Source organism: Nerophis lumbriciformis, linkage group LG11, assembly GCF_033978685.3.
Source record: "Nerophis lumbriciformis linkage group LG11, RoL_Nlum_v2.1, whole genome shotgun sequence".
Taxonomy (NCBI): Eukaryota; Metazoa; Chordata; class Actinopteri; order Syngnathiformes; family Syngnathidae; genus Nerophis; species Nerophis lumbriciformis.
In genome coordinates this window covers 30822099-30845564 of record NC_084558.2, presented here as the reverse complement: position 1 = coordinate 30845564, position 23466 = coordinate 30822099, and the positions used below count along the sequence as shown (strand labels likewise).

Here is a 23466-nt window from a genome sequence, read left to right as displayed (position 1 = left end):
AGATCTCGTACCTTTTCAAACTGCAAACATCATGTAGAAAGCAAATATTGAGCTCCCCAGAAATGTACAATACCTCTCAACAAGAGAAGGAAAATACCATTTTAGGAATAAATGATGTTTGAAGCATGCTTATGCACACACACAATTTTGAAGTTATTTAGTGTGTTTGTATGTGGGATTCTATTATAAAATGAATTTAGAAGAGAACTAAATGAGTTGTCTTTAAACGAGGTTTTGGTTTAAAACATTTAAGATTAAAAGTGCGATGTTCTCGGCGAGGCTGCTGCTGTGCTGAGGCAGCCATCTTGCAATTGTAAAAACACACTGTTTTAGTTTTAGTGTGCTTTTGCAGGAGTGAGACCAACGCTGTAACGTTTACCTATGACCGTTTAAAAAATTAAAAAAAATCTTACCTTTCTGTGGACCCGACCTGACTGTTTGACCTTAATTTAACCGACTTTGACCAAATTTAAAATGTTTATAAAACACAACTGGTCGACGATTTAGAGGCTTTTGTGTTTTTGTCACTAAAGCTTGGTGCTAAGTTTGAGTGATTTGTTTAAAGTTTGGTACATTTGTATGTTCAGATTTGTCTAAAAATGTATATTGTATGGCTGCAACTAACGATTAATTTGATAATCGATGAATCTCTTGATTATTACTTCGATTAATCGATTAATAATCGGATAAAAGAGAAAAACTATATTTCTATCCTTTCCAGTATTTTATTGAAGAAAAAAAACAGCATACTGGCACCATACTTATTTTGATTATTGTTTCTAAGCTGTTTGTACATGTTGCAGTTTATAAAAATAAAATAAAAAATAAAGAAAGAAAATTGCCTCTGCGCATAGCATAGATCCAACGAATCGATGACTAAATTAATCGCCAACTATTTTTATAATCGATTTTAATCGATTAGTTGTTGCAGCCCTAGTATATTGATAATTAAATATATAACAATATTTAAATATAACTTTATGTAACAATGTGGAAAATCCTTACCTATATATGTGTGGAAATAAACAAGACAAATGTATCGATTTCATTAACATCGTCTCAAGTTGATAAATAATACTACCATTTCATCAAAATTAGGATGACGGCGTGGAAGCCTCCGCCAGTTCCACAGGTAGCACGCTACGAAATAACATGACGCAACATACGTATTTAATAATCAGAGGTGGGTAGAGTAGCCAGAAATTGTACTCAAGTAAGAGTACTGTTACTTTAGAGATTTATTACTCAAGTAAAAGTAAGGAGTAGTCACCCAAATATTTACTTGAGTAAAAGTAAAAAGTATGTTGTGAAAAAACTACTCAAGTACTGAGTAACTGATGAGTAACATACACACTCATATCATATATATATATATATATATATATATATATATATATATATATATATATATATATATATATATATATATATATATATATATATATATATATATATATATGCATACATACATACATACATACATATACATTGATATATACAGTATATAATTTATATGTATTTATTTTGCTGTTTTTGTTTACATGTTAAAGGTGTTTTAATGAATATATACATGCATGTTTAACATATAGATTCCTTTCTTTCATGAAGACAAGAATATAAGTTGGTGTATTACCTGATTCTGATGACTTGCGTTGATTGTAATCAGACAGTTGTGATGATAACGTCCACGTTTTCAAATGGAGGAGAAGAAAAGTTCCTCCTTTCTGTCTAATACCACATGAAAGTGGTGGGTTTTTGGCATCTTATTTGTCCAGCTTCCATATTCGTTTTTATACACTTTACAAGAAATATATTGGCGTCAAACTCCGTAGCTTGCTAGTTTGTTTGCTGGCTTTCGGAGACTCTTGTTTTGAAAGTGCAGGCGCGATGGAGCGGCACTTTTATTGTGAAGACAGGAACGTCCTCGTGCGGTTGAAATAAAAAAGTATCTTTTTTCCTTCACACTTTTGATTGATTGATTGGAACTTTTATTATTAGATTGCACAGTACAGTACACATTCCGTACAATTGACCACTAAATGGTAACACCCGAATAAGTTTTTCAACTTGTTTAAGTCAGGTCATGTGACCACCTGGCTCTGTTTGATTGGTCCAACGTCACCAGTGACTGCATCTGATTGGTGGAACGAAGTGAAACGTCACCAGTAAGGCAGGCACTTTGACGGTCTGTCTGACAGACCAAAACAAACAAAGCGTGCATTAACAGATCGATAAAAATTAGTAGCGAGTAGCGAGCTGAATGTAGATAAAAGTAGCGGAGTAAAAGTAGCGTTCCTTCTCTATAAATATACTTAAGTAAAAGTATGTTGCATTAAAACTACTCTTAGAAGTACAATTTATCCCAAAAGTTACTCAAGTAGATGTAACAGAGTAAATGTAGCGCGTTACTACCCACCTCTGTTAATAATACACAATGGTATGTAGGACTTCAGTATTAAGTTTTTAAAGTCGAGTGAGAAAATTAGAAGCAAGAACAATTTCTGATTCGAATTTCAAAACAAGGCACGAAGATAGTTTGTCTCTTGAACCTTAAGTGCGAGATCCCAGTACAATATTTTATTTTGAAGTGCCTTTCCGGATGTTAAAAATAACGACATCACGTAAAATATCAACGACAGTCTCTGGGACATCATGATGGACCACCGCCTGCAAACATGTTTATGTCCTGAAACGAAGCTGAAATGTGAAGGTTTGTGGTATATCCGCTCTATAAAGGAACATAGCGTTGCTGAAAACATGACTAATAACGAATAATGCAACCATTGCTAAGCTAAAGCTAGCTAAACATCCACTCATACTACTAGCCTCAGCTAACTCAATACTGCCATGTTTACATGCTGACTTAAAGAGCATATTATTATTTTCACTTTTTCTTTGTCAGTGTGTTTATAACATCTACCTGGTTATGTAACTCGTAAATGTTTTACTCTGCATTGTTCAACTGTCGTTCAACAGTAAAATTGAATTGTGCTGCTAAGTTCAGCATAAATACCTGCTTGAGTGACATCACGTGGAGTGCAATAGTGATGGAAATAATACTCAATTTAGCCAAAAAGCTGTAAAAAAATATGATGCTGTGTTCCAAATTTAAGTTACTGAGATTGAGTGAGCTTATGGCTTTGCACTTTGTTTATTATATATATATTTTGCATTCTGTTTTAGTTACTTTGAATTTACAACCCGCGCTGTTTTGTACTGTTTTTGTACTGTTATGTACTTCTTTTGTACTTACTTTGATTATTATTTTCAACTGTTTGTAAATGTTGAAATTTATAAACAAAGGTTTATATATAAAAAAATAAATAAAATAAAATAATAATAATAATACTCAATTTGGAAGTTTACCACCTTTACAAAGCATTATTCAGGTAAAAATGTACGGGAGCTAAAACATTAAAATCAGTGGAAATTAACACGTTAAAAATGTGTGTTGATTAAAAAAAACAGACAATGTTTTAACGCAAGCAAAACTTAAAAACAATGTTATTTGGTAGTAGTAGAAAAGACACTCACAAACAGAAAGACTGTGTAGACATCAGAGGTGGGTAGAGTAGCCAGAAATTGTACTCAAGTAAGAGTACTGTTACTTTAGAGATTTATTACTCAAGTAAAAGTAATGAGTAGTCACCCAAATATTTACTTGAGTAAAAGTAAAAAGTATGTTGTGAAAAAACTACTCAAGTACTGAGTAACTGATGAGTAACACACACACACATATCATATATATATATATATATATATATATATATATATATACACATACATTGATATATACAGTATATAATTTATATGTATTTATTTTGCTGTTTTTGTTTACATGTTAAAGGTGTTTTAATGAATATACATGCATGTTTAACATATAGATTCCTTTCTTTCATGAAGACAAGAATATAAGTTGGTGTATTACCTGATTCTGATGACTTGCGTTGATTGTAATCAGACAGTTGTGATGATAACGTCCACGTTTTCAAATGGAGGAGAAGAAAAGTTCCTCCTTTCTGTCTAATACCACATGAAAGTGGTGGGTTTTTGGCATCTTATTTGTCCAGCTTCCATATTCGTTTTTATACACTTTACAAGAAATATATTGGCGTCAAACTCCGTAGCTTGCTAGTTTGTTTGCTGGCTTTCGGAGACTCTTGTTTTGAAAGCGCAGGCGCGATGGAGCGGCACTTTTATTGTGAAGACAGGAACGTCCTCGTGCGGTTGAAATAAAAAAGTATCTTTTTTCCTTCACACTTTTGATTGATTGATTGGAACTTTTATTATTAGATTGCACAGTACAGTACACATTCCGTACAATTGACCACTAAATGGTAACACCCGAATAAGTTTTTCAACTTGTTTAAGTCAGGTCATGTGACCACCTGGCTCTGTTTGATTGGTCCAACGTCACCAGTGACTGCATCTGATTGGTGGAACGAAGTGAAACGTCACCAGTAAGGCAGGCACTTTGACGGTCTATCTGACAGACCAAAACAAACAAAGCGTGCATTAACAGATCGATAAAAATTAGTAGCGAGTAGCGAGCTGAATGTAGATAAAAGTAGCGGAGTAAAAGTAGCGTTCCTTCTCTATAAATATACTTAAGTAAAAGTATGTTGCATTAAAACTACTCTTAGAAGTACAATTTATCCCAAAAGTTACTCAAGTAGATGTAACAGAGTAAATGTAGCGCGTTACTACCCACCTCTGTTAATAATACACAATGGTATGTAGGACTTCAGTATTAAGTTTTTAAAGTCGAGTGAGAAAATTAGAAGCAAGAACAATTTCTGATTCGAATTTCAAAACAAGGCACGAAGATAGTTTGTCTCTTGAACCTTAAGTGCGAGATCCCAGTACAATATTTTATTTTGAAGTGCCTTTCCGGATGTTAAAAATAACGACATCACGTAAAATATCAACGACAGTCTCTGGGACATCATGATGGACCACCGCCTGCAAACATGTTTATGTCCTGAAACGAAGCTGAAATGTGAAGGTTTGTGGTATATCCGCTCTATAAAGGAACATAGCGTTGCTGAAAACATGACTAATAACGAATAATGCAACCATTGTTAAGCTAAAGCTAGCTAAACATCCACTCATACTACTAGCCTCAGCTAACTCAATACTGCCATGTTTACATGCTGACTTAAAGAGCATATTATTATTTTCACTTTTTCTTTGTCAGTGTGTTTATAACATCTACCTGGTTATGTAACTCATAAATGTTTTACTCTGCATTGTTCAACTGTCGTTCAAAAGTAAAATTGAATTGTGCTGCTAAGTTCAGCATAAATACCTGCTTGAGTGACATCACGTGGAGTGCAATAGTGATGGAAATAATACTCAATTTAGCCAAAAAGCTGTAAAAAAATATGATGCTGTGTTCCAAATTTAAGTTACTGAGATTGAGTGAGCCTATGGCTTTGCACTTTGTTTATTATATATATATTTTGCATTCTGTTTTAGTTACTTTGAATTTACAACCCGCGCTGTTTTGTACTGTTTTTGTACTGTTATGTACTTCTTTTGTACTTACTTTGATTATTATTTTCAACTGTTTGTAAATGTTGAAATTTATAAACAAAGGTTTATATATAAAAAAATAAATAAAATAAAATAATAATAATAATACTCAATTTGGAAGTTTACCACCTTTACAAAGCATTATTCAGGTAAAAATGTACGGGAGCTAAAACATTAAAATCAGTGGAAATTAACACGTTAAAAATGTGTGTTGATTAAAAAAAACAGACAATGTTTTAACGCAAGCAAAACTTAAAAACAATGTTATTTGGTAGTAGTAGAAAAGACACTCACAAATAGAAAGACTGTGTAGACATCAGAGGTGGGTAGAGTAGCCAGAAATTGTACTCAAGTAAGAGTACTGTTACTTTAGAGATTTATTACTCAAGTAAAAGTAATGAGTAGTCACCCAAATATTTACTTGAGTAAAAGTAAAAAGTATGTTGTGAAAAAACTACTCAAGTACTGAGTAACTGATGAGTAACATACACACACATATCATATATATATATATATATATATATATATATATATATATATATATATATACATTGATATATACAGTATATCATTTATATTTATTTATTTTGCCGTTTTTGTTTACATGTTAAAGGTGTTTTAATGAATATACATGCATGTTTAACACATATAGATTCCTTTCTTTCATGTTGACAAGAATATAAGTTGGTGTATTACCTGATTCTGATGACTTGCATTGATTGTAATCAGACAGCAGTGCTTAACGTCCACGTTTTCAAATGCAGGAGAAAAAAAGTTCCTCCTTTCTGTCTAATACCACATGAAAGTGGTTGGTTTTTGGTATCTTATTTGTCCAGCTTCCATATTCGTTTTCACACACTTTACAAGAAATACATTGGCGGAAAATTCCGTAGCTTGCTAGCTTGTTTGCGCTGGCTTTCGGAGACTCTTATTTTGAAAGCGCAGGCGCGATGGAGCCGCACTTTTATTGTGAAGACAGGAACTGTGCAGTCAGTCTTTAGGCTTGTGACGGGATGTACGTTTGAAATAAAAAAGTGTCTTTTTTCCTTCACACTTTTGATTGATTGATTGAAACTTGTATTAGTAGATTGCACAGTACAGTACATATTCCGTACAATTGACCACTAAATGGTAACACCCCAATAAGTTTTTCAACTTGTTTAAGTCAGGTCATGTGACCGCCTGGCTCTGTTTGATTGGTCCAACGTCACCAGTGACTGCATCTGATTGGTGGAACGGAGTCAAACGTCACTAGTGACTACATTTTATTGGTGGAACGGAGTGAAACGTCACCAGTAACGCAGGCACTTTGAAGGTCTGTCTGACAGACCAAAACAAACAAAGCGTGCATTAACAGATCGATAAAAATTAGTAGCGAGTAGCGAGCTGAATGTAGATAAAAGTAGCGGAGTAAAAGTAGCGTTTCTTCTCTATAAATATACTCAAGTAAAAGTAAAAGTAAGTTGCATTAAAACTACTCTTAGAAGTACAATTTATCCCAAAAGTTACTCAAGTAGATGTAACGGAGTAAATGTAGCGCGTTACTACCCACCTCTGATAGACATTGACAAACTACACATTTGAATAGACAAAGGTAGTTGGAAATACTATTTGCTTTTAGTTAATGATTTTTTAAATAATAAATGTATTTTTGTTCATTATTTTTTTTGCCTTTATGTAATTTTGTCCATCTGTAAAGGACTTTGAATTGCTCTGCATAGGAATTGCATTATAGACAACACAAAGTGACAAACACTCCAATACTGACCAAAGCAAAACATGTTCTGAATCAGTGGCATTACTAAAATCTGTATTATCGTGTGGAGATAACTATTAAGCTATACCTACAAATAGAGATGTCCGATAATGGCTTTTTTGCCGATATCCGATATTGTCCAACTCTTAATTACCGATGCCGATATCAACCGATACCGATATATACAGTCGTGGAATTAACACATTATGCCTAATTTTGTTGTGATGCCCCGTTGGATGAATTAAACAATGTAACAAGGTTTTCCAAAATAAATCAACTCAAGTTATGGGAAAAAAATGCAGACATGGCACTGCCATATTTATTATTATTGAAGTCACAAAGTGCATTATTTTTTTAACATGCCTCAAAACAGCAGCTTGGAATTTGGGACATGCTCTCCCTGAGAGAGCATGAGGAGGTTGAGGTGGTGCAGGGTTGGGGGGGCGGGGTTGAGGTGGGGTGGGGGGTAGCGGGTGGTGTATATTGTAGCGTCCTGGAAGAGTTAGTGCTGCAAGGGGTTCTGGGTATTTGTTCTGTTGTGTTTATGTTGTGTTACGGTGCGGATGTTCTCTCGAAATGTGTTTGTCATTCTTGTTTGGTGTGGGTTCACAATGTGGCGCATATTTGTAACAGTGTTAAAGTTGTTTATACGGCCACCCTCAGTGTGACCTGTATGGCTGTTGACCAAGTATGCCTGCATTCACTTGTGTGTGTGAAAAGCCGTAGTTGTTATGTGATTGGACCGGCACACAAAGGCAGTGCCTTTAAGGTTTATTGGCGCTCTGTACTTCTTCCTACGTCCGTGTACACAGCAACGTTTTAAAAAGTCATAAATTTTACTTTTTGAAACCGATACCGATCATTTTGAAACCGATACCGATCATTTCCGATATTACATTTTAAAGCATTTATTGGCAGTCCGATATTGTCGGACATCTCTACCTACAAACATTAACTTTACTGTTATACATCTTTATCCGTTTCTTTCACTTGTATAGTGTGTTAAATACAGAAAGTAAACAAAAACTAAAAATCAGTCATAGCTGAGACAAGGGCTGGGATTAATTAACTCTGTTTTTGTTCAACCATTTTATAGGAAGAAACAGCATTATTAAAAAGTATTCAATTTGGTAACAGTAGAAGAGAAAGTCAAACACACATACAAACAGATAGAGTAGACATTGATAGGGTGAAATAAATAACATTTTTGTGTGTAATATATGTTCAAATTAACTGGAAATAGCATATACAAAATATACAATATAAAGTGGCAATAAATATTTCTATAATAACCAAAGCAAAATATGTTCTAGGCCAAAAATCACTTCATATTCTCTAATGCTCGATAGTTTTACCATATCTAAGTTATTTTGCAGAAATATGGGGAAATAACTACAAAAGTACAATTTGTTCACTAACCGTGTTACAAAAAGTCAGTCAGTTAGTATGTTACATAAAGTTAGATATAGAGAACATTCACACCTTTTATTTTTTTAATTAAAATATTGCAATTCAATGAATTGGAGCATTTGTAAACAGCTACAATTATGCACAAAGCAAACTATAACCTGCTACCTAAGAATGTACTAATTCTTCTCAACAAAAGAGGAGAAATATAACCTTAGATAAAAATCTAACTTAAAACATTTGTATGCACTTACAACACTTAAAACCTTTAGCAAAACAGTATGTAGAATTAAATTATGGAATGGGTTAGGCAAATAAATCAAATAATTAGGGCTGCAACTAATAATTAATCAATTAATCTGTCGATTAATAATCGGATAAAAGAGACAAATTACATTTCTATCCTTTCCAGTATTTTATTGAAAAAAAAACCGGCATACTGGCATCATACTTATTTTGATTGTTTCTCAGCTGTTTGTAAATGTTGCAGTTTATAAATAAAGGTTTCTTAAAAAAAAAAAAGTAGCCTCTACGCATGCGCATAGCATAGATCCAACGAATCGATGACAAAATTAATCGCCAACTATTTTTATAATCAATTTTAATCGATTAGTTGTTGCAGCCCATATAATATATACATATAATGTACTAATATGATTCAGTTTAAGAGGCTCATCAAACTACAAGTGTTTACAAAGTACAAGGAAAAATTATTGCGATAATCATAGCTATTTATTAGCAGAACTGTTGTATTTAGATATCCTTGATGCAAATTGTGTTACAAATTGAGAATAAGAAGTGAACATATGTGTTAGTAATTGCTATAAAGTGGAAAAGAGGTGGGATAGTTTTCCCTACTCCTTTTTGGGCATGTTGTAAAGAGAAATTGAAACTATTAATGTATCATATTGAAACTGTATAGATGTTCGAAATAAATTTCAACTAACCAATTTCTATTTTCCTATCTGTGTGTAGTCGTAGTATAGGTACATAAAAACAAATACAGTGGTACCTTGGGTTTCAATAGTCATCCGATCTTAAAGTTCAGATGAAGACAGTATTGTGCAAAAAGTGGGGTGTACAAAAAACTGAGGTACCACTTGTATTATCAATACTGTTACCGGAACAAGAGGGAGGTGTGCTATACTTCAGTTGTACATGGCATTTGCTGATAACTGTATGTTTTATCCATTGTTTTGGTCTATGTTTTAGTTTTACCATCAGATGTGCTAAAAGTAGTCATTGGTGAAGAAGAGCAGCAGGAGCGCAGGGTGAAGCAGGAGGAGCCACTGCCCGCCTACATTAAAGAGGAAGAGGAGGAGCACAGCATCAGCCAAGAAGAAGAGGAACTAAAAGGGTTTAAGGAGGTGGACATAAGCAAGGTCCAAGTGAAGAATGAAGAAGATGATGAGGAGCGAGCCGAGTGGTCACATTTTCATCACAGTGAGGAGATGAGAGGCGAAGACTACATCTTAGATCCACTGTCAGACTGTGAAGACACATCACAATCTACGGACACTGATGAAGAACTTCTGAAGACTAAAAAACACTCGATAGGCGACCACGACAAACACTTTCAATGTTCTCATTGTAACAAAAGTTTTGGGAAAAAAAAGAATCTGACAACACACATGTCGCTTCACACGGCAGAAAACCCTTTTAGTTGCTCGTTTTGCAGTAAAACATTTAAGAAGCGCTCCAATTTAATCACCCACTGTCGTATTCACACCGGAGAGAAACCGTTCTCCTGCTCGCTTTGCGGCCTTAAGTTCTCTCAGAAAGGCAGCTTGGTGAGACACACCACGACTCACACTGGAGAAAAGACGTTTACCTGCCCGGTCTGCAACGTAAGTTTGTGTCAGCGCTCCGACTTGATCGTCCACTCTCGCATTCACACCGGAGAAAAACCTTTCACTTGCTCACTTTGCGGTGTCAAGTTCTCTCAAAAAGGTAGCTTGGCTAGACACAGGAGGAGCCACACCGGGGAGAAACCTTTTTCCTGCTTAATCTGCAACACCAGCTACAGTCGGCGGTCAGCTTTGGTCCATCACATGAGAACACACACAGGAGAGATTTGTAGTTGAGTGTGTGATGATTAAAAAGTCTGAAAAATATGGAACTATTGGTACTTTAATACATACGTGTTGGATGTTGAATCCAACACGCTAAACAAATGTTCAAGCATTCCTTGACCTAAGGCAGCAGTGTCCAAAGTGTGGCCAGCAGCTTGTTTTTTATGAGCAAAAAGACAATAAAAAAGAGGAGAGTTAAAGAAACGTCGTAACTTAAAGCTACATTATTTCTAAATGACCACCTACGTCCCTCAAACGCTTTTCTTCTATTCCTTTGCGGGCTTGGGAGAGAGACCATTGCATTGCTTTATTTTCGCTGGAGCGGGATTTTTCCAAGTTTAAAGATAGTCTTTATCCTTCAGTCGCAGCATTTAAGCGAATTGGACCAGGCATCTAGTGTTGATTTCCCCACTTTCTTAACATTTTACCATTTCTAATTTCATTTCACTTTCATTTTCTTTGACGTACTGCCATCAGAAAAGTCTGCCTCCCGCTTGGAAGATGCAATGATGGGGAAAAAGTGAATCGCACGCAGCTGGTTGTATTTTTATACAGTATTAATCATTTGTGGGACTGCATCATAACCACGAAATGAAAACACGAGTTCTGCCTGCAAGTTTTTTTTAAAGCGTTTTTACAATATTTTAAATAAATATATTACAATTTTTCAGTATGCATCCCTTGGTGGAAAAAGGATCATGTCGCCATGACTCTAATATTTTTCCAGAGATTTGTTGAATCTTTTATGGCAGTAAAACTGTGGTATTTAATAATTATGTAAACTTGTCAGCGTCCAATCAGAAACTCTAAAAGGACCACCACATTGTACAGCAGTGCTTTGTGAACTGTATTAAAATCTTACCTGTCAAGTGTGGACACAGATGTCCAAACATGTCTGGTCATCTGTTGAGGTCTTTTCCCGCCACATGTAGGCAGGGGGCGCTGTTTCAAGTAACACAAACGGTCTTTCAAATACAGTCATTTGTAGTTTATGGAGGAAAAGCCCTGTATCCATGGCAACGGCACAGGCGGCAATAAAAAGCAGCATTAAAGCAGCAGTCGGCTTCATTTTGATCAAATCCTCCATGTTTTATTTGCTTGAGCTAACATTCTGAACACGTTGAGTGTCATTGCAGGCTTTTCGTTGTTCTTACACAGCTAAGTGCTTTGGAGTTTATAAATAAGTCAGTTTGTGCTTCATCACAGTGTCAAACATCTGACAATGACTCAAGAACCTTCTAGAAGTTACCAATAATGATGAAGAGCGCTACCTATCAAGCTAACAAGTGTTGCTATGTGACAAAACCCTTATAAGGGACGATCCAGACAGTCGTCAAGGTCCACACGACGAACATACACAAATTTAAATAGCGGTACACACACACACACATTACACAGAACATTAGAGTAGATTTGGGGACACGCTGCAAGTCCAAGTGCTTGTTTAGTCTGATGTGATCAAATCCAGATCTGGATGAACCTGGTGGTAAAAAATATTTCTTTTGGAGGTGAGGTCCAAAAATGTGCGAGAACCTTGATGTTCTCAGTTTAAATTGAAGGAAAAGAGTCAATACCGAGGATGTGGTCCTGTCCAAATAAACCACTTAAGACTGAAGAGTAAAACTATCCTTGTCTTCCTTGGTTCGGTCCAACTTTTGTCACATGATGAATTGGACTCAAACGTGAAGGAAAGACAAAAACCCAAACCAAATTTCTCTTTTAGAAGTTCGAAAAAATACTGGAACAGGACAAGTTCAGTACCTCCACTTTGACCCGCCTTAGTCCCTCAGGTTGTTGATGTGAGCGCAGATTTTGAGGGCGGGGCCCAGCTTGATGTTCATGGTGGACATGAGATGTTCCTCCTTTAGCAGCAGCAGGGCCTGTCCGTCAATCTCCTGCGACAGGAAGTGCAAGGCCAGCTCCTCGCAGCCTGCAAAGAGGGGTAGATTAAAAAAAAAAAATGGGTGGGGCATGGACATTAAGAAGACAAGGCTATCCGCACCTTGTAAGGAGGAAATGTACTGCGACACTTGGTCAACACTCCAGTGGGCGGGGCTTGAAGATTGGGAGCTGAGGCTGGGAGTCTCCTTGGCATGGCAGGAAGCTAAAGAGGCAGGCGAGAGAGACATGGGGTTGTCCTCTTCCTCCTCGCCGCTGGACTCTGTGTCAGAGTGGCTGGACTCGGAGTGGCGCTGTGGTGCAGAGCAGGTCATAGGTCACAACTTGATAATTTTTTTTTTTTAGAGCCGTCTCACCGTGACAGGAAGGGGTCTTCCCGCTATCTTGGCGCTGGCTATCTCTGAGCTGGTCCTGCGAGGAACCCTCCTCCTGGCTACCCCTGCGTCCTCGTCTGAGTGGGACAGCTGATCTTGACGGGGAGGCTGGCGGCATTCCCGAGTGTGCCGCACGCTCAATGGCTGCCTGAAACTGACGTTGTACCTGAGGAAGCATCGTAGACGCACACACTTAGTTGCGATTACAACAAGATGAGGACGTGCATGCAGAATTATGTTGTTGTTTGTACCTTTTTGCACACAACATGGAGCAAAACCTTTTAGTGCCTCGGAACTGGCTGGCGGGTGCAAACTTCTTACAGTACTCACATTCCAGCACTGCGGGGGACGGGAGACATAAGGACGTCACCAGTATTGTTCAAACGTGTGACGACGTGGGATGCCCACAAGGGATGGGTACCATTCACATTTGAACCAATACAGTACCAATTCCCGGTATCTGGGAATCGACAGTACCAATTTTTGTTACTTTTAATAAATGTTAATTTTATAGTTTAATGTAAGATTTAAAAATTAACTGTTTATGATAACTAGGGGTGTAATGATTTAATCAGTGTAAAGATTCATATTCTTCAGATTAAACTACATCTATCTGTGCTCGGCAAGTTTGCTTTCAGGAAGATAGGTATTGATCCAACATCGTTTTGAAAGGCAATCAATCGATTTTAATCGATACTACAAAAAGTAAAACATTGGATTTAAGAACATACTTTATGTAAAGTTCAGCACTTTTAACGGTAAGGAAGTTAAACCTTACTCCAGTCTGTCTGCCCAGCTGTGGCGTCATAGCCATCAGTCATCCAAACAAAAATGGCGAATACCTACGATGGCCAAGAAAAGTCACATAACTTAACTACTTTCAGCGACAGTATGATTGCAAAAGCCACAGCAAATATAAACTCCAAAACACAACTTTAAGCCACAGAGGACGCGATGGACAAAAGGAAAGTGACAGCGGAGCATGTTACGGCGATGGACTGACCTCCTGAACCGGAAGGTTGAAAACAGTGTAATGAACAAAGTATATTATTATTATTGAAAAAGTTATTTATGACTGAAAAATTGGTCACGCTTTTCTTACTTTTCCAGCTTTGTCAATTCCAGGTTTTCAACTTTCCGCTTTAGGATGTCGGTGAGTCGCTGAAACCTGTTCGCTCTCATTTCCATTCCGTCTTTATATTGTTGTGTTTTGGCCTACAGTTGATGTGTTGGGACATTTGCATCTATTGTGACTTTTCTCTGCTAGCGTAGCTGTTAAAATAAGAGTAAGAGCAGGTCAAACCACTGCTCATTTAACCTGAAGAGATTTGTTGCATTTATTTTTTAATAATAATTTAATTTGTATTTGTATTATCTCTATCTCAAAAAACAACCGAAAAAGTAGCAGTTAAATCCACTGTTAATTTAACCTGAAGAGATTGGTTTCACCTTATTTTATATATTAATATTGTAATATTTTATGTTTAAAAACAAAAGCAGAAGTAGCAGATAATTTGAAGTAGCTTTTTCCAGGAACCTCTATGTGGTATGTTGCGCCATACAAAGGCTTTAGACTGTAAGTAGCCAATTACAGCTGATTACACACTAGCTGTTTGAATGTAACATTAATCTCAGCTGTAGTTTTCACTATCAAATTTGGAGTTGTTGAAATTTCCATGTAAAATCGCTCATGCTAATAGTAGCCTGTCTATGGCAAATCCAATGTCAGTTAGCATCAAGCTAGAGCGTTATGGAAGAGTGGAGCCTTACTTTACGTTACCAAACATACTTGCCTTTGTTTGTGTTGAAAATTGCAACATTACTTAGAGAGTTTGGCTGAGTCTGCCCTGAGCGCTGCTTGAGTGATCGATTCCTTGAGCCCGTCACGGTCTGCCACCGGACGTGACGTCACATGCAGCAAAGGTACTGTTTGATTTTACATGAATCGATACCCGGTAGTACCGACGGAATTCGGTCCGTGCCTATAAAAGTACAGAATTCCGTACCCATTCCTTGTGCCCACTGTCAGTGTGAGAGGCACTGACCTGCTGTCGTAGTAACAGATTGATCTTCCCCGGCTGAGTCTTTTATTGTTCCACACACCTGTCAGTCAAGCAAGCATAAGAGACAAAACTTAGTTTGAAAAAGTGTGACATTAACGCATCCTGGGAACTCACGGGGAAAGGCTCCGGCCCTTCCTGGATGACGAAGCCCTCAATGAGGTGCGTGAGGACGTGCGGTTTGATCACGGCTTGAGGGGGAGGAGCCTTCTCTCTACGAGCGCAGCCACTGCGAGACACTGGCAGGGTTGGGTAGGCTGGGGGAGGGGCTGAGCCTGTAGGTAAGAGAGCGTTCATATCATAGTTGTCAAGATCAAGGGGGTCCAAAGTGTGGCCTGGGGACAATTTATTTGCTACAAGTGAACAAGAAATAAATCAACAGCAATAATGATGGAAAAAGTAGTAGACACAACTACTACAACTAATAGTAATAATAATAAAAGGCCTGGGCGATAAATCGATTTTTGTCAATAAATAAAAAAAATTTGTTCCAGATTATTTAAAAATGACAAACTATGTTTTTCTCTTCTTGCTACGGCACATTTTTTGCCCCCAGGAGCTTCCGTAGATTTCGCCAACCCCCTTGGCTCCTTAAAGAGATTCAGACACACATAGCTCAACATGGCTAATGCTAACGCTAACAAGAGAGAGATGTTCCAAAAAAAAGAAAAACTGTTGTCGGTGGTTTGGTTTTGGGTTGACAGGCATGGAACACATGACTGCCCCGTGAAAAGTTTGTTTCAAAAAGGCAGCAGCACAACAAACATATGCCAGCATCTGAAACAGAAGCATCTATTCGAGTAGTGGAAATGCAACTCTTTCCAAGGCAAACAAGACCATAACAACAAATTAACAAACTCCAGCTAAAAAGCAACTTACCTTGGTGGAATCATTTACACAAGGTACCATGTTTGACAAGAGAGAAGCACAGTGGAGAACGATCACTAAAGCGTTCGCACTGCACGTTGCTAAACATGTGGTGCCCAAACAGTGAAAAAGCCTGCGTTTATAAACCTAATGCTACATTTTTATTTACATAAGTATTATATTCAAGACATAAGTTTGCCTCCTATAGGAAGCTCTGTATTGAATAACTATTTGTTTAGGACAATGCACATTGATCAATATATGAGCAAAAGCATCACAGTAAATATGCCAGAATTAGCTACTACAACAGCTAAATGTATTCAGTTTCATCCGTTAAAAATATTTTATACAAAGTCGAATAAAAATGAGAATTTTGCTAAGAGTAAGATGCAGTATATGCAGTACACTAGTTTTTCTAAACTTTCCTTAAAAAGTAGGGTAAAGAATTTGAAAAAAAAATAAAAATAAGTAAATATAATTTTTTCGCCATATTGCCCAGACCTAACTACTTTACAAAACCCAAAACCTGTGAAGTTGGCACATTGTGTAAATCGTAAATAAAAACAGAATACAATGATTTGTAAATTATTTTCAACTTATATTCAATTGAATAGACTGCAAAGACAAGATATTTAATGTTCGAACTGAGAAACATTTTTTTTTGCAAATAATGATTAACTTAGAATTTAATGGCAGCAACACATTGCAAACAAGTTGGCACAGGGGCATTTTTACCACTGTGTTACATGGTCTTTCCTTTTTACAACACTCAGTAAATGTTTGGGAACTGAAGAGACCAATTTTTTAAGCTTTTCAGGTGGAATTCTTTCTTATTCTTGCTTGATGTACAGCTTAAGTTGTTCAACAGTCCGGGGTCTCCGTTGTCGTATTTTATGCTTCATATTGCGCCACACATTTTTAATGGGAGACAGGTCTGGACTACAGGAAGGCCAGTCTAGTACCCGCACTCTTTTACTACGAAGCCACGCTATTGTAACATGTGCATAATGTGGCTTGGCATTGTCTTGCTGAAATATGAAAAAGACGTTGCTTGGATTGCAACATATGTTGCTCCAAAACCTGTATGTACCTTTCAGCATTAATGGTGCCTTCACAGATGTGTAAGTTACCCATGTTTTGGGCACTAATGCACCCCCATACCATCACAGATGCTGACTTTTGAACTTTGCGCCTATAACAGTCCGGATGGTTCTTTTCGTTTTTGGTCCGGAGGACACGACGTCCACAGTTTCCAAAAACAATTTGAAATGTGGACTCGTTAGACCACAGAACACTTTTCCACTTTGCATCAGTCCATCTTAGATGAGCTTGGGCCCAGCGAAGCCGGCTGCGTTTCTGGGTGTTGTTGATAAATGACTTTTGCTTTGCATAATAGAGTTTTAACTTGGATTTACAGATGTAGTGGCCAACTGTAGTTACTGACAGTGGTTTTCTGAATTTTTCCTGAACCCATGTGGTGATATCCTTTACACACAGATGTCGGTTTTTGATGCAGTGCAGAAGGGATCAAAGGTCACGGGCATTCAATGTTGGTTTTCGGCATTGCCGCTTACGTGCAGTGATTTCTCTAGATTCTCTGAATTTTTTGATGTTATTACAGACCGTAGATGGTGAAATCCCTCAATTCCTCGCAAAAGCTCGTTGAGAAATGTTGTTCTTAAACTGTTCGACAATTTGCTCACGCATTTGTTCACAAAGTGATGACCCTCGCCCCATCCTTGTTTGTGAATGACTTAACATTTCATGAAAGCTGCTTTTATACCCAATCATGGCACCCACCTGTTCCCAATTAGCCTGTTCACCTGTGGGATGTTCCAAATAAGTGTTTGATGAGCATTCCTCAACTTTCTGAGTCTTTTTTGCCACTTGTGCCAGCTTTTTTGAAACATGTTGCAGGCATCAAATTCCAAATGAGCTAACATTTGCAAATAATAACAAAGTTTATCAGTTCAAACGTTAAGTATCTTGTCTTTGCAGTCTATTCAATTGAATGTAGGTTGAAAAGGATTTTCAAATCATTGTATTCTGTTTTTACTTACAATGTACACAACGTGCCAACTTCACTGGTTTTGGGTTTTGTAACAATAATACGCCTTGTCACCTATTACACAAAGCTGATATGTAGAATATTTACAAGCAACCACACAGATTTCTTTTAGCCTTTTCAGGAAATAAAAACCATCAAAATTGACCTACCTGTTCTAGAGTGAGAAGTATCTGCTAGTTTACCTGTTTCCATGGAAACGCTGGTGAGCATTGAGGAACAATTTTTAACGGGCAGCAACTGTGGACGAGAGGGGCCATCTTCATCCAACTTGCGTTTAAGCATGCTGGTCGCTTCTTTTACCTACAAAAGGCCAAAGGACATGTTTTTTTTTTATAGAGGAGTTGAACTATGACCTCTTAAGGCAGCTCACCTGCGCCGTCCGACAGCCCACTAAGTCGCCATTGGCCGCCAAGGGGAGGGGGGCGCTAGCCAGCAAGGAGGTGGGGGAGGAGACTGTTGCAGACTGAGAGGAGGCGGCTCTTACAGTGAGGGGTCCATTTTCACTCTGATTGGCATGAACCTTAGAGGTCAGGGATGATGGGTGGGGCTCTTGGGACAGCGCCTTTACGCCCACCCCTCCACCCATGACCCCGCTCTCTCTTGAGGCAATGGACGCTACCATGGTGAGCAGGCTGGACGAGCTGGTGAGGATGGCGGCCCCTTCCTGGCTGCAACCACCCCTGGCTAAGGCTAACGCCTGGCTGCTTCCCAGCGTGCTCTGCCTGGCGCCAACAATCTGAACGGGGATATGCGGCGTCATGGCGGAGCTGCTGGCTGGCGTCGGAGCAGGCATGATGGGAGGTGGGTTCCTCGAAGGTAGCTGCAGGGGCAGGCGCAGACCCTGCAGGGTTTTAGGCTGGATGGGGACAGGATTGTTGCCATGACCCAATTTGTCCCCACCCAGTGAGCTCTTCTGCAGAGGCTGCACTACCAACGTCTGAGCACCGACTGCCGGCTTGATTGTCGCCGTGCCGACCGGGAACGCGTGGGCCTGCGATGTCCCGGTGGATGTTAGGACCAGAGCGTGTGTCACGGCGGGAGCGGTAGTTTGAGTACTGTGAAGCAGAAGCTGCGTAAGAGGGACGGAGGAAGACGCGCCGCTAGTGGAGGACAGGGGAGGGGGTGCTTTGATGTTGGCGGGCTGAGGGTATGTTGGGATCTTGATGGGGGGCGGCTGAGGCTGACTGGCCTTGTTGGGAGACTGTGGGGTGGAGTGGACGAGCGAGTAGGCAGCTACACAGGAAAAAAAAGTGCTTTTATTTCAGAGACAATCCTCACATACTGAGCAAACATTTGGCTCACCAGCATCACTCCTCTCAGTTTTGACACCTTTTGGACCGGACACGTTCCGCACAGTCAGGTTCTGCACCTGAATAAGACGAGATAAAAATGCGTCCTAGTGGCAATAACTCCATTATGGCTGCTGGCGTCACTGACCTGATCGCTATCAGTTTGGCAGCCGGAGGACGATGTGGCCGCTATTTCTGGTTTCCGAGGCTGAGGAAGCTGAGGGAGGGTTGCCACGGCAGCGGTCGCCGTGTTACCACGCATGAAGATGAGCTGCGGGGAGATGGGCGCTCTCAGCGAACGGTTGACCTGCAGGAGCGAGGTAATGATAAGATCATGACAAAACCTTAACAAAATGTTGAGTAAAAAGAAACAGACCCTGAGGTACATTTGTCCCCGCCCCCCAGCGCCTCCGCCCAGCAGCACCGACTGGCTAATGGTGGTCGTCGCCGAGACGCCAACAGGGCGGTTGCTTGCTGTGGAGGCGGAGCTAGACGTCACACTGGCCTGAAACAGACACCATCAAGACGTCATCTACCACAATTTCTGTCTTTCACCTTTAACTTGCGGGAAAATAGCATGGCACTTACTGCTGAAGTGATGGCAGTCTGAGAAGGGCTACCGCCGGATTGGCTGGGCTGACAACCTGCCGCCAGACTGGCCTGGAGGGACAAGAAGTTGAACTAGCATACTATTTGCATTTTGATGAGAGGCGACACGCTAAGTAAGACGAGGACACACACCTGGACCTGCTGCACGGCCGCCAGGTTCTGCAGCTGCGCCTTGTTGATGTGCTGCTGCAGCATGAGCTGCTGGAAGTACTGAGCGGCGTGCGGCTGCCTCTGGAGCGCCTGCAGGGCCTTCATGGGGGCGACACAAGTTAACGACCATGATGGTGATAATGATGAAGGTCAGAAGACACACACACACTTACCTGCACAGCCTGCCTTTCGTACAAAGACATGGAGTTCATGGCAGAGGAGCGGGCACTCGTTCCAGATGAAGCGCTGTCATTGGCCGATGCCTCCTGCGGCTGGTTCTTCTCGTCACCCGTATCCATGGTGACTGTTGGCACATAGCCGACGTCAAAAAAAAATGACAGACATCTGTCAACAATGTCAGCGCCACATGACCTGTGAACTGGGCAATAAGGTAGCAAGCATGGAGCAGTGAGCTTGACAGGATGTGATAAAACAATGACATATATTCATATGAATATTTACACACATATATACGCATAAATATATAAGTAAAAAGTACCAATGATTGTCACACACACACACTAGATGTGGTGAAATTATTCTCTGCATTTGACCCATCAACCTTGATCACCCCCTGGGAGATGAGGGTAGCATTGAGCAGCAACGGTGGCCGCGGCCGAGAATAATTGTTGGTAATTTAACCCCAAATTCCAACCTGAGTGTCAAGCAGGGTGTACGCATACATATGTACATATATACACATTTATAAATACACATTATACACATACATATGTATATATATACACATATATAACTACACACATATAAAGCCACACAACTACCCAAGAATGTACAACAATTTTTCTCAACAAAAGAGGATAAATATAAACTTAGAGGAAAATTTAATTTAAAATATTTGTATGCTCGTACAACACTGTATGTGGAATTAAATTATGGAATGGATTAACCAAAGAAATAAAACAAAGCACCAATATGATTCAGTTTAAGAGACTGTTTAAACTAAAAGTGTTCACAAAATACACAGAATAATAATTATGATGAACATCTTGAACCCTTTTTTTCGTTTTTTCTTTTGACATAAAGATTATTTATGTATTTCATATTTGTTTACTTACTATGGTATATTATTAATGTATTCTTTATTTATTCACTGTTCTGTTATAGAGAACAAGGACATGGGATAAATTGCTATGGAATGAAAAGAGGTAGGATCAAATGAGCTCTGCTTCTTCTTACTCCTTTTCGTACGTGCTGTAATGAAACATCTGGAAATATGTGATGCATTTCATTGTATCGAATGCATGTTCGAAATTAACTGCAACAGAACTGAACTGTACATATATACATACAGTATACAGGGCTCGAATTTAACCACGGCAACCGCGGCGATTGCCGCGACCACCCTTGTCATTTTCCGTAATGCCCTAAAAAGAACATGCCGTGACTGCCCTTGAATTTTTATTTGTTAATGGACTACGGATGTAACGGTAAACGGTATAATGATAATTTGCGATAAAATTCCAGACGGTTAGTATTACCGTCTAATTTTTTAATTACTGAAAACCTGTCATTTATTAATGTATTTTAGGCAACACAAAGTCCGGCGCATGCGCACTAGCGTTGTTTGGCTTGATAATCATGGCGGACTAACTACACTGACTTTGCTGGGAAGATTTCCCCTCGAAATAAACAAAGCTAAGCGCTTGGTTTAACGTCATTTTCCCTCGCACTGCTGTATTTAGACGGAGACCGGTGTGGACAATATTGGAGACAGAAGCACTTGTCCCCACATTAAAAGTATACAGCGAAGGAGAAAACCTACACTGCTCAAAAAAATTAAAGGAACAGTTCTTTATCAGGGTATGGCATGAATTCAATTGCACTTTTCAGATAAGGTTTTGGTCAGGTACATGGCAGAAGGGGTTGTTAATCAGTTTCAGCTGCATTGGTGTTGATGGAATTAACAACAGGTGCACTAGAGGGGCAACAACGAGATGGCCCCCAAAACAGGACTGGTTTTGCAGGTGGAGGCCATTTCAAGTTCCTCCCTCTTGATCTTTTTTAACTGTTTTTCCACAAGTGTTGGCTTTAGCTAGAGTCATTATCACGACTGGGAGCATGAGGCGATTTCTTAACCCTCCTGAAGTTGCGCAGATTGTCCTACTCCTCCAGGATGGCACATCCATGCGTGCTGTTGCAAGATTTGATGTGTCTCCCAGTATAATCTCCAGAGCATGGAGGATAGACACACATTGGAGCTGTTGTGTGGTTGAATTACATCTTGTGCAATAAAGACAAGATAAATGATAAATGATAAATGGGTTGTACTTGTATAGCGCTTTTCTACCTTCAAGGTACTCAAAGCGCTTTGACACTACTTCCACATTTACCCATTCACACACACATTCACACACTGATGGAGGGAGCTGCCATGCAAGGCGCTAACCAGCACCCATCAGGAGCAAGGGTGAAGTGTCTTGCTCAGGACACAACGGACATGACGAGGTTGGTACTAGGTGGGGATTGAACCAGGGACCCTCGGGTCGCGCACGGCCATTCTTCCACTGCGCCACGCCGTCCCTCAAAACAAACAAACAAAGACGTCGTATGAGCCTACATTCCTGGGATTTGCCAGTACTCAAATGGCAGAACAAAAGCTACTCAAATAGTGAAAGGTAAGTATTATTTTTTTTTTAAAGTAAGCACCCAGTTTCTGTATCCAGTGGCCCCCACGTAAATTGAGTTTGTGTTTTTTTTTAAATAAATGTGCAATTTCTTACATTGTCATTATGGGGTATTTTCTCTAGAATTTTGAGACCAAAACTGAGTGTATCCCATTTTGGAATAAGGCTGTATAACATAACAAAATATCAATTGTGGTTGGAGTCATCCCATCCATCCATCCATTTTCTACCGCTTGTCCCTGGTTGGAGTCAAACAGTATACAAATAAGAGTATGTTGACTGATATTCATTAGGTCAAATTATCCAAGGGTCGAATAGAGGCAACTGCACTATTGAATCTTCAACAAGGAAGAGTCCTTTCAACATTTGTAGCAAGTATGAAACTTAACACAAATAAAAAAAATACATATTATCGGGTGGACAAGCCCTGCCAACCAAAGAGTGACTATTTATTCAGGGAGTGGGCAACCCTTCTCACAAGCTAACGTTAGCAAACTAGCTAGCTAGCATCCCCGAAAAGCTTCCTCGCTCACCGACACCGGCCCTCTTCTTCAGCCCCGCACCGCTCCGGCGGCCACCAAGCAGACGGTGCGGCGCGGTTGGTTACGGAACGTCTCTCTTGGGTTCCGGTAGAACGCTTCCACCGGACGGAGCCGCACAAGCAGTGACAGATCTGCGGCTGATGTTCACGCGGCCACGCCCACTTTTCAGCCGGCGCGAAAAGATGACGTTGGC

At 39.3% G+C, this 23466-nt stretch overlaps 2 protein-coding genes across 2 annotated transcripts; one reads left to right on the top strand and one right to left on the bottom strand.

The window, feature by feature from the left end:
- The first annotated feature begins 4886 nt into the window (after positions 1-4886).
- On the top strand, positions 4887-11811 carry LOC133610521 (uncharacterized). The gene is made up of 2 exons (XM_061966857.1): positions 4887-5005; positions 9911-11811. Exons 1-2 carry the CDS (start codon positions 4948-4950, stop codon positions 10780-10782), a joined length of 930 nt encoding a protein of 309 aa, XP_061822841.1. The 5' UTR covers positions 4887-4947; the 3' UTR covers positions 10783-11811.
- Positions 11812-11834: 23 nt separating this feature from the next.
- On the bottom strand, positions 11835-23415 carry LOC133610514 (polyhomeotic-like protein 1). The gene is made up of 15 exons (XM_061966845.1): positions 23265-23415; positions 20260-20390; positions 20069-20185; positions 19916-19987; positions 19704-19832; positions 19476-19634; positions 19341-19407; positions 18409-19271; positions 18221-18338; positions 15221-15378; positions 15089-15146; positions 13295-13382; positions 13026-13209; positions 12773-12962; positions 11835-12700 (listed from the first exon to the last, which is right to left on the bottom strand). Exons 2-15 carry the CDS (start codon positions 20383-20385, stop codon positions 12549-12551), a joined length of 2481 nt encoding a protein of 826 aa, XP_061822829.1. The 5' UTR covers positions 20386-20390; positions 23265-23415; the 3' UTR covers positions 11835-12548.
- Between the last annotated feature and the right edge of the window lie 51 nt (positions 23416-23466).